A 12022-nucleotide genomic window follows, 5' to 3' on the forward strand; every position below is an offset into this window, starting at 1 on the left:
GCTTACATATGGTAATGCAGCAGAAGGCGTCTGGTATGAATAGACGCCTCCTGTATGCATGTGTGATCCAGTGCTGCGTCCGTGTATGTAGCACCGGGTTGCTCTGTGACACCATTGGCCAGCTGAGTAACCCTGAGGTTACGTAGGCTAGCTGCCGCAGCTCCGTCGCTAAGGCCAGGAAATCTCCATTGGAAGACAGAGACTCTGGCCTTGGCACTCCCACAAAGTGGAGCCCATCGCCGCGCTCTCCCCACACTCAGATTGCTGCAGACTGTCAGCCCCCTGACGCCTGCAGCCTCACTGTATCCGGGGATGCAGGACCCGTACTGCACATGCACAGTATGGGTCCTGCGCAGCTTCCCAATAATTGGAAAACCGTGTGAAAGAAGCACTAACAACCAAACCTGAAAAAGGCCCAATCAGCCTCATTATTGAACTGCAAAAATGCAGATTTGTGAGATCATGCACCAATTTTTACTGGGATTTGTACCTGAATTGCAGGGGTATAACATATTGCACCATTAATGGGAGAAACTGGAAAGTGGTCTTGGGAAACGAATGCCCTTACTAATGAGATAATAGTTTTGCAGCAAGTTTATTTACATGAGATAAAGCAGTACATCTAGGGAGGCACTCTTATTTTCCATGAGGGCAACCAACAATCCTGCAAAAGGATCTAATTTTATGGCACTCGCTGAGATGGAAAAGATTAGATCTTGTGATATATAGCTCACAAAAAATTAACCCTACTGTGTATCTGTGTTCATATGATAGGGAATATATCATACTTGCCTACTCTCCCGGAAGCTGCGGGTGGCTCCCGATTTTTGGGGTAGCCCCCTGCACCCCCGGAAGAGCAGGCAGGTCTCCCGCATCCTGCTCGCACCCTAGTGATGCGGGCAGGATGGAGAGATAATCCCCCGTATTCCCGGATCTGTGGGGTGGGGAAGGAGTTAAAATGACGCAAATTGCAGCATTTTAGCCCCGCCCCCTTCCTGCGGACCCGCAAATCGCAACTTTTCCCGATGTGAGGGCGGGGCTTGATGATGTCAAAGCCAAGCCCCGCCCCCCGGAGTCTCCTGCAGCGTCTCCTCTCCGTGCTTCTCCCGTAGAGAAGAAATTGAAAGTAGGCAAGCATGGAATATATATTGCAAGATCCACTGGGACAGGGACTGAGGTGAATGAAATATTCTATGTAAATGTTTTGTGTAATGTATGTGTGCTAGATAAATAACTGTTCGTAAATAAATATACCTGTCATGCACAGTCTTCACAAGAAAATCCTTATCTACCAATGTAATGCATATCACTGAAACTCACTAAAATGACCCACGTAATGAAGACTGAACAGTATGTTATGACAATATAAAAGTTTAAATTAATGAAGGGGGTGTTTATAGAGTGGTAGTAGGTTGGATATGAATTTTTAGTTTATTATTTTCATGCATGTTCGGGTGAACCCACAAAGGTAGACACAATTTCCTTTTACAGAGCAAATGGCAAGTAATAGGAAGTGGGCATGCACCTTGCAGTGAGGCTGCTGGAGACATTTTGCATAGATAAAGAAGCAGTATGTGGGTGATATTAGCTAAATGCAAATCTTCTTTACCACCCAGTTACACTCCTTCAGACAGAGGCAGAACTCTGGGAGGCAACGGAGTCATCTGCCGCCGGGCTCCTGCTCTGAAGGGGGGCACCTCTCCTCTCATTCTGTGACATCATTCAATTAAGTTAATTGATAGCTGTCGCTGTCTTTTCAGTGGCCGACTTCCTCACTGGTCCCTGCACCTTATAAATCACACCCTCTTTATTATACTGAATATACACATTTTACAGGTATCACACCCAGGATTAGAAACCACAACCTATTACACTGGAAGCAGACACCTTGCTGATGAAGCTGTTTGCTCCTGTATAGGAAATATGAGAATTTTAACTATATGAAGATACTTCTCTGACAATTACACATAACTTCATATAGTTTTAATTCTCATGCTTCCTCTACAGGAGCAAATAGCTCCATCAGTAAAGTGTCTGCTGTCAGTGTAACAGGTCATAGGTAATTTAGGAAATAGGAGGGCACCAATATTCATCTTGCCTCCGGGCAACTGTGATGAACTTACGCCACTGCCTTCAGCTGCAAGTGGAAATGTGCCCAAGATGTTCTGGGAGTCATAGGTTTTTTTATTTTTTATTTTTCTTACAAATTGGTTTTTACAAAGTGGCTTAAAATTACACAAAAATTACCTTAAGGCATTTTTTATGCCCCACAAAATTTTGTATAGCATTTATTTTGCTAGACAACACTTGCTATAATTTTGTATGTTATTAAGTTTAGTTTGCACTTTTTTGGGACACAGCGCTTCCCTATTTTTCCCCACACTTAACATGGCTATTACCAGCCAGAATTACAGTGCCACCACTCAAACAAGCCTTTTTCAATGGAATTGTGCATTAAGTGGGAGCGTGCATACATATGGTAATCAAAATCACTGCGTGGTATGCATGTTAATTTAGGAATGGCCATCGACCATCGTTGATTCACAATCATCGATGGTTTATGGCAGAGGTAGAATACTTTTGCCATCGATGGGGGGAGAACCAGATGGTTTCCCTCCATCGACGACATTGGCACAGCATAATAATTGAAAAAAAAAATATTCCCCTCCAAGGATCCGGGACACAGATCCAGTCAGTCACAGAAAAGGGATGACAATCAGTTAGTGAAATCACAAGTGGGCATCCATTGCATAATAGACTGCCATGGATGGCCACTTAAATTATTGCCATCATGGCAACCATTGATGGTGACCACACCGATGGCCATCCCTATGTTAATTCAAGCTGTGACAAACCAAAATGTTACTTATTTCTTTCGGTCCATAGCAACTAGGAGTTAACAGAGTAAGGTTTACAAACTTCTCGTCCAGGTTTTAAGGATAGCCATACCTGAGCTTGAACTTAAGTAGTACCTGTTATTTTTTTTTATTTAACCATATTTGCAGAAGCATGGATATCCTTGGAACATAAGCTGGGTACACACTGTGCAATATACATTGGATGATGCTGGGTAGGGATGGCCATTGACCATCAATGATTTGAAACCAAAACCATTGATGGTCCATGGACAATGTTGAATACTTTTACCATCGATGGTGCATAACCAGATACAACATCAATGATATCTGCTTGCCCGATGGTTTTCTTACTCCCCCCGGCCGTTTTCAGCCGTGCTTTTACTTTAACAGGGCTGCTAGGCTTTCAGCCAGAAGCCCTGCACTGCCCCTGCCACTTACACTGTTTGTGAGAGGCGGGAACGGGAAGCCCGGCTCTTGTATAGGCTGAGCTGTCACTCACAGCTCAGCTCCACTCCTGACTTCACAATGAAACAGCGGTAGCCTCTGCGCATGTGCATAATTAATGATGGGATAATGCACAGAATAGTTGCATACCATCGATGGTTTGTGACACCATCACCATCGATTGTAACCATTGATGGAGGCAACACTAATGACCATCACAGCAACTGTCTTATAATGTGTACCCCCATCTTTCCAAATGACATGCTGCACATCAGATGGGACGATGCCATGGACATTATGCATGTAACGATAGATCGCGTCATCGATGATCGTACTCCGGATCATGTAGTGCGCACAGCGACTTGATATATTGTAAAGCTGGGTACACACTGAGCGTTATGTCATCTGATCCGGCTGATTGGACCGACACAGTGCTCACATCAACACACATCAGGCAGGGCACATGCCCGATATGTAGGTGCCCGCGGTCACTAACGGCATCGTCTAGTTTGATGTGCTGCCCATCAAACCTGAAGGACAGAACAAACATTGCTCAACGTCTGCCCACCAGGCCAAAGTATTGGTTGGGTACACATCACTCTAGTGTGTACCCAGCTCTACAATGCATTGCACCATTATGCATGTATAATGCTAATTACTGAGGTGCAATATACCCAAGTTTTATGTGCTATTTAACATTGGTCTATTATTAATATATTTTTTAATTTTTGTGTATTTTTTTGATTTTTCTGATGCTAGCTTAATAAATTATTTTTAATATACTTGCTATCATTATTGGAGTTAAGCGCCGGCCTGGTGTTTGTTTTTAATTGTTCTATTGCTGAGGAGGCTGGCTACCTCCTCACGAGGTGGCTGCTGATTCCAATTGTTATTCACACGGATCTGTCCAGCGCCAACAAACCTTATTTTTTGTTTGCACCATTATGTATGTACCCAGCTTTAGCGTGCCCTGTGCACTGAGGGTGGGAAACACAGGTATAGTGTGATAGGGTGTTTTATGCCATCATAAGTTCTTACTAATCACCCCAAAAAATGGTTCTGCAGCTAAAATTTCATTTTTCAGAGCCATCCCCAATCAACTGCACATTGGCATCTGCAGAGGTTGGGCTAGGTCAGGCCTCCTAGGCATGCTGGGGGTTGTAGTGACACGCCACACAACTGCGGATTTATTTTCCCTTCTCTTTATTAACATTTATAAAACTGCGTTATGCGTGACTGGTTACTGTTACAGGCCTCATTGGTACGCAACTGGGCCTGCCGTTGCTGAGTCGTGCAACTGGAGGACTAGGCCAGAACGGCAGCGGCGGGAAGAACACGCAGCAGCGGCGGGCGCGTAGCTGCGTCCCCCTCTCTCATTGTCTGCGATGGTAAACATGGGGAGCGCGCACGTCACGCAGGAAGCCGCCCGCGCGCCCGAGTTGGTGACGGCGGTGAGGTATGAGAAGGAAAAAAAAAAACACGCCAGAGAGACCAACGCGAAATGACGGACGCTTCCGCCGGCCAATCAGCGTCACCCCAGCGTATCTCCACCTCCAATGGCGTACCGGAGGGGGAGGCGGCCCCTTCCGTGCGTCTGACGTCACACGCTTTCCCCGTACTGGCTGCAAGCCCCACCTTTTGTGTTTCCCGCACCGTCAATCAAAAATAGGAAAAAAAAAAAAAAAACGCGCCTGGTCCGCTCCGTCCGCAGCGCGCCCGTGACGGCCCCACTCCAACCATGTCACGCGTGTAACCCGCCAAGCTCGGCCTGCGCAGCCTGCCCGGGCCCGCCAGCGCTTCCCTTTGGAGACTCTGTGCCGCTGCCGGGATTCTTTTTTTTTTTTTCTTTTTCTGGTTTACCCTTACGATCCTGCCGCCGACACCATGACCGGTACGTAGCCCGCCCGCGCCCTCACACCCCGGGCAGCCGAGGCGGGAGGGCGCCGTCTGGGTGTGAGGGACAGGAGGAGGGAGGGGGAAGGGGAAGCCCCGCGGGCACCAGCAATGGCGCTCCCCGTCCGCCTGACGCTCTGTCTTTTCTCCCCCCCCCCCCAGCTCCGGAGCAGCCCGTTAAGCGAGAGGAGATGTCCGCCCTGGAGATCGACGGACAGAACGAGTACCTGCAGCACGGCCACAGCAGCGACGAGAGCGACCAAGGCGGCGGCGGGCAGGTAAGAGCTAGGCCGCAGGCCTCGCAGGCGTCACGCAGGCCTCCCCGGCCTCCTCCCCGCACACCCCCGCAGCACACACCGGGCACATAAAACACACAAAGCACCCGGGAACCGCACTTCCTGTGTCTGCTCCGGACTTACGGCCACCCACTTTCTTCCCTCTGTGCCCGCCCATTGTGGGTAGGACGCTCCCGCCGTCTGCGCCCGTTCTGCAGGCAGCCAGCTGCGGCTCGGTTCCCCGGTGGTGGCGGCGCTGGTGCCGGAGCGGTAAGTAATGAGCCCAGGCTGGATCGCAGACAACCCCCCTAGGGGGAGGGAGGGCATCTGTCCTCCTGAACCCCCCACCTCCTCGGCTCACCCTCCCACCGCTCCTCCTCCCTGGTGGCCGGCTCTGAAGGGGGTCACCCCTTCGCGACCATCCCTTCGGGCACACGGGTGGAAGCCTAGAGGCTCTCCCCGGCTCCCGCAGCCCATCCTTGGCGAGCCCGTTTTCCTGGATGCAGGGATGGGGTATCTGTGTGATCACCTGCTGCAGGTTACCTCTCCCCCTCCCTCCCTGCCAGCAGTAACGGGCTTTGCCCCAGGTCCTCTGCAGCACCAGGATGCACGGATGACCCAGTTCACCTTGACATTTATTTATTTTTATTAAAGCCCCCCCTCCACAGAAAGTGAACTCGTCAGATATTGACAATTGTCTTAAGCAATGCTCAGCAAAGGCTTCTTACCCCAGTGTCAGATGCTAGTGTACCCCTGCCTAAGGAGCTGCTTACCCTGACCAGAAATACTCGGTGCTACTGTCGCACATCCAGATATTTTGGAATGGCATGTATGTGCCGCACATTACATATTTACATGACTAGAGTCCGTCTTGTAGGAAATATGTGATGCATCTATTAAATAAGGCAATGCACTAGTGAATATACAGGTATTTTGATGTCATTTTTAATACATTTACAGCTTAAAATGATAAACATAGGTCAGTTATACTGTGGGAGGATGTGCGTGGTGGTTGAGAGCTGTCCAACTTCTACAGTGGTAATTTAGTCCCCAATCCTCCATGTTTGCGCTTGGAGCATCTGGTACAGTTTACTGGGCAGATGTCCCTTGATCATGTCTGTCTGAGGTTCATTTGCAATTTTACCTGTGTATTAGTATCTTGCTGTTATGATGAAATGTATACATTTAGGCACTGTACGTTATATCCCGTAGGTGTACCAGAGTCACAGCATGCAGTATTGCATTTTTAGAAGTTTGTGACCTTAGTTTTTTAGTTTTAAGTTAAATTGTTTGGGTGCCATTAAATGGCTCTTATGTCCTGCTTTTTGTTTTTATATATACTGTTATTCTGAAACTAGTGTCAAAGCAACATACCGAGGGGCAGATTTACTAAGCTCGGTGAAGTGATAAAGTACCAGCCAATTAGATCCTAACTGTCATGTCACAGGCTGAGTTTGAAAAATGACAGTTAGGAGCTGACTGGCTGGTCCTTGATCACCTTCCACTTTTATCACTTCACCAAACTTAATAAATATGCCCCTCAATAAGTAATTTCTGGATTACATTCTTCGTGGTCAATTCCGTTAGGAGCATTGTAATGCACACAGCTGCACTTAACAGTGGCCAGTAATTCTGGATGGCAACATGCGGCACGTCAGCTGCTGTGGAACTTGACATCACAGCATGTCCTGCCACAGTTTTGCTGTTATGGCATGCTACAATTGCGGTTTGATATGCTGGGATGTGTAATTTCACAGCATCTGGAGTGCCATACGTTGCCTATCCCTGCCTTACAGTCGTGTATTTTAATGCATACTTGTAATGGACTACAAACAAAAATGTGTGATTTAGGGGCAAAATCAGGGTTATTTACTGTAGGTTGCTGTTACTGGAATTCCAGCAGAGTCTCAACACAGCGGGAGTTTGGGAGCCCTAACCAGGACTTAAGATGGGGTTAGCCACTGTTTGTGGCTAAACCTAGTCTCTTTGGGTGCATCTAAAAAAAAAAAAAATTGAACCGCCCCCATGGAATTTAGTTGTTTTCTCACGCCATATTCAGTTGTTTGTGCCACTGGGTGCGAGTGCCATGGTCATATTGCACCAACTCAATACATAGAAGTATGCAGACATACGGTCTGATTCAGAGCTGATCGCAGATGTGTGAAAAAATGCACATCTACAATCAAAATCTTTGACATGCGGGGGGACACCCAGCACAGGGCTGGTCCGCCCATTATGCCATGCTCCCCCTCCCTGCTGAAACGCAAAAGCGCTTTCACACCTGGCAAGTAGCTCTCTGCCTATGCAGTCTAGCTGTGGAGGCAGGCAGCTACCCGCAATATTTTGGGTCGCAGTTGCTGCATGTGACGTCGCGCATCCGCCGCGGCCCGCTCCAGCAACGGTACGGACACCCCTGCATTGTGCCAACGTTGCTGACACGCCCGCAACTGCCTGTCAATCAGGTAGAGACGATTGCACCAGTGAGATGCTTTCACATCTCCCTGTGCGCACGCTGAGCTTGCGCACACCACATAGGGCTTCAGCCTGCGATCACTGCAGTGACCAGGTCTTTATTAGGGCCATAGTCAAGAGGGTTCAGTCCAAGCACCTGAATGGAGAAGACGTGGTCTAAAGCATCTGGCCACTCTAGTGGGAACATAAATTTGGTAATGTATTGGAGCAAATAACAATTGACCATTTGCACCCAAACCCTGGAAAACAGGATTTGTCTTTCAGACAAATTGGTTAAATCCGTTTGATTTAACAAATCTATCCGAACAATCATTTTTGTCCGTTTTACAGCTTTTCCATACGTGCAGTGCCTTGCTAAAGTATTCACCCCCCTTTGCATTTTTCATGTTTTGTTGCCTCACAACCTGGAATTAAAATGGATTATTTGAAGGTTTGCATCATTTCATTCACAGAACATGCCTACAACTCTGAAGATGTTTTTTTTTTTTGGATACAAAAAATAAGACAAAATAACAGAAAACTTCAGCATGCATAACTATTCACCCCCCCTAAAGTCAGTACTTTGTCTAGCCCCCTTTTGCGGCAATTACAGCTGCAAGTCGCTTTTAATAAGGATCTTTGAGCTTTGCCACATCTTGCCACTGGGATTTTTGCCCATTCCTCAAGACAAAACTGCTCCAGCTCCTTCGTGTTGGATCGTTTCCGCTTATGAACAGCAATCTTCAAGTCTGACCACAGATTCTCAATTGGATTGAGATCTCGGCTTTGACTAACACGTTTAAATGTTTCCCCTTAAACCACTCGAGTGTTGCTTTAGCAGTATGTTTCAGGTCATTGTCCTGCTGGAAAGTGAACCTCTGTCCCAGTCTCAAATCACAGGCAGACTGAAACGGGTTTTGCTCAAGAATATCCCTGTATTTAGCACCATCCATCTTTCCCTCGACTCGAAACAGTTTCCTAGTCCCTGCTGCTGAAAAACATCCCCACAGCATGATGCTGCCACCACCACCATGTTTCACTGTGGGGATGGTGTTCTTGGGGTGATGGGATGTGTCGTGTTTGCGCCAGACATAGCGTTTTCCTTGGTGGCCGAAAAGTTAAATTTTAGTCTCATCTGACCAGAGCACCTTCCTCTATACATTTGGGGAGTCGTCCACATGCCTTTTGGCAAACTCAAAACGTGCCTTCTTATTTTTAAAACTAAGTAATGGCATTTTTCTGGTCACTCTTCCATAAAGGCCATATCTATGGAGTGTACGGCTTATTGTGGTCACATGCACATAGTGTTCATTCTAGCACCCTGCACCTTTCAAAATCCGTGCAGTTCCTCTTTCCTGCCTGGGGTGTCGCTCTCTGCTGTGGTGCTTCTCAGCACACTCTGATCTATTACTCAATGCTGTGATACAGACCTGTGTGTGCCGAGAAGCACCAGAGCAGAGAGCGACACCCCAGGAAGGGAAGAGGAACTGCACTGGATTTGAAAGGTGCAGGGTGCTAGAATGAACACTATGCACAGATACACCACTCTCTGCTGTGGAACTCTGCAGCCCTTTCAGGGTTAACTTTGACCTCTCTGATTAATGCCCTCTTTGCCCGGTCTGTGAGTTTTGGTGGCCGGCCCTCTCTTGGCAGGTTTGTTGTGGTACCATGTTCTTTCCATTTGAAGATGATTGATTTGATGGTGCTACGGGGGATCATCAAAGATTTGGATATTTTTTTATAACCCAACCCTGACTTGTACTTCTCAACAACTTTGTCCCTGACTTGTTTGGGGGTGAATACTTTAGCAAGGCACTGTACATCACCAGATTTTTGTTTCCATCAGACAGATACATTTTTAGGTGTGTTCCCAGCATAAGTGCCTGACCGTAGAGTTGATTATTGGTGTCAGATGTGGATTGAGTATGTCAAACACTGCAGATCCCTTGGGATTTTCACACACAACACGCTAGAGCAGGCCTGGCCAACCTGTGGCTCTCCAGCTGTTGTGAAACTACACATCGCAACATGCCATGCCACGCCACATTTTTTGCCACAGGGATTGCTAAAACTGTGGCACAGCATGCTGGGCTGTGTAGTTTCACAACAGCTGGAAAACCATAGGTTGGCCAGGCCTACTATAGAGCACAGGTTCTCAAACTCTGTCCTCGGGATCCCACACAGTGCATGTTTTCCAGGTAACCCAGCAGGTGTATTAATTACTCACTGACACATTTTAAAAGGTCCACAGGTGATGCTAATTATTTCACTTGCGATTCTGTGAGGAGACCTGCAAAACATGCACTGTGAGGGGTCCTGCAAACAAAGTTTGAGAACATTTGCTCTTGAGCAGGCATTGCCAACATCAGTCCTCAAGGCACGCTGACAGTGCAGGTTTAAGTGATATCCAGGCTTCAGCACAGATGGTTAAATCAAAGTAACTGAGTTACTAATTGTCATTTGTGCTCAAGCATGGATATTGCTAAAACCTGGACTGTAAGTGTACTACCTTGAGGACAGAGAGTGGTAAAGCCTGTTCTAGAGTTTACATAAAAATGGTTCCCCAAATAAAAAATAGTGAGTGGCAGTTCTGTGGGACATTTAGCATAGATTGTCCAGGCTTGTGAGAGCTGACAAGAAGGTGACTAATTCCCCTTTCAGACTGCATTTGTCGGGTTGCGCCCTGGAGCCGCACACGGGTGCTTCCGAAGTGCGAATACTCTCAGGCCCCTTTCACACTGGTGTCCCCAGCCCGGCATTTTGCCGGTTTGGTGATGCGTGTAGAGGTGGTGCTTGGAGATTAGATGACCGCCAAGCCTGTCCCTATTAGTGTTCACTCTAGGATTTTTTTAGGGCAGGGTGCTGATCACGGGGAGGGCACATTTTTCATTCGGGAGGGCACATTTTTAAGTTAGAAGGGCAAAATTAGGTACATACTATAATGCTTGGTGCTCTCATTCCAATAGGTGAAAGCATGGACAGTGCGCGCCGAAGACGCGCAGCAAAAATTTAGAGGCGTTGTTTCGTGGGGAAGGGGCATGCCCACATAATAGTGGCAATTCACATTACACCACACAGTAGTGCACCTAATACACATTGCACCAGGTAGAACCACCTATACACACTGCGACAGGTAGAGCACGTTATACATATTGCACCAGATAGAGCACGTTATACACATTGCACCAGGTAGAGAGCACTGAGGCACACTGCACCAGGGAGAGAGCACGTTATACACATTGCACCAGGGAGAGAGAGCACGTTATACACATTGCACCAGGGAGAGAGAGCACTGAGGCACACTGCACCAGGGAGAGAGAGCACTGAGGCACACTGCACCAGGGTGAGAGAGCACTGAGAGGGAGGGGAGGATGGGCAGATGCGGAGGAGGGGGCTGTGCCGGGTCAACGGGTCCAGTCTCCTGATGCTGACGGCGGAGCCCAGGTCGCCGTGGTGAGGAGGAATAGCCGTGGCCGCGCAGCGCCGTGGTGAAAGGGAATTTCAAAGCATGACGGAGGACTGGCGGGCGGGAGACACCGCAGGCTCTGATTGGCTGCTCCTCCACGCTGACCCTATCTCCACCTTCAACTGAGAGCTATCAGCGCGGCGGGGGAAGGAGTGACGGCGCTGGGAGATGGCAGTCCTTTGGTGATTAGCAGGGCGGGCACAAACGGGCAGGGTGCTTTCTGTCAATAAGAAAAGGGGCAGGGTGCATTGCCCTGCGAAAGAAGCTTAGAGTGAACACTACCTATAGTGATAATGGGAAACAGGTCGCATCAATCAGTCAACCCGTTCACACTGCACAGCGACCCAGTTTGACGCCATATTCAAACCTGGTTGCTTTCAGGGTTGAAACACTGGGTCACTCGACCCAGAATATTTTCCCTGGCCCCTTTCAGACCACACAGCAACCCGGGTTACTGCGCTTTCATGTGCAATAATCCGAGTTACAAGCTGGTGGTCTGAAAGGGGTAGAACTTGGAAAACCATGCATTACAACAGTGGTATGTAGAAGAGCCTCTGAATGTACAGTATGTCGAACCTTAAAGTGGATGGCCTAAAGCAGCAGAAGACAACCCCAGGTTTCGCACCTGTTAGCTT

At 48.0% G+C, this 12022-nt stretch overlaps 1 protein-coding gene across 2 annotated transcripts in view; it reads left to right on the forward strand.

Annotated features, from left to right (window-relative positions):
• The first annotated feature begins 4833 nt into the window (after positions 1 to 4833).
• The window catches only part of SP3 (Sp3 transcription factor), a 147030-nt gene continuing 139841 nt past the window's right edge, over positions 4834 to 12022 (forward strand). The window contains exons 1-2 of one of the 2 annotated variants that reach the window (XM_063933438.1): positions 4834 to 5193; positions 5358 to 5473. In XM_063933438.1, coding sequence (XP_063789508.1) covers positions 5187 to 5193; positions 5358 to 5473 — 123 coding nt within the window. In that variant the 5' untranslated portion in view covers positions 4834 to 5186. The remainder of the gene's footprint in view (positions 5194 to 5357; positions 5474 to 12022) is intronic. The other variant, XM_063933439.1, reaches the window with a different exon arrangement.

This window comes from Pseudophryne corroboree, chromosome 7, assembly GCF_028390025.1.
Source record: "Pseudophryne corroboree isolate aPseCor3 chromosome 7, aPseCor3.hap2, whole genome shotgun sequence".
Classification (NCBI taxonomy): Eukaryota; Metazoa; Chordata; class Amphibia; order Anura; family Myobatrachidae; genus Pseudophryne; species Pseudophryne corroboree.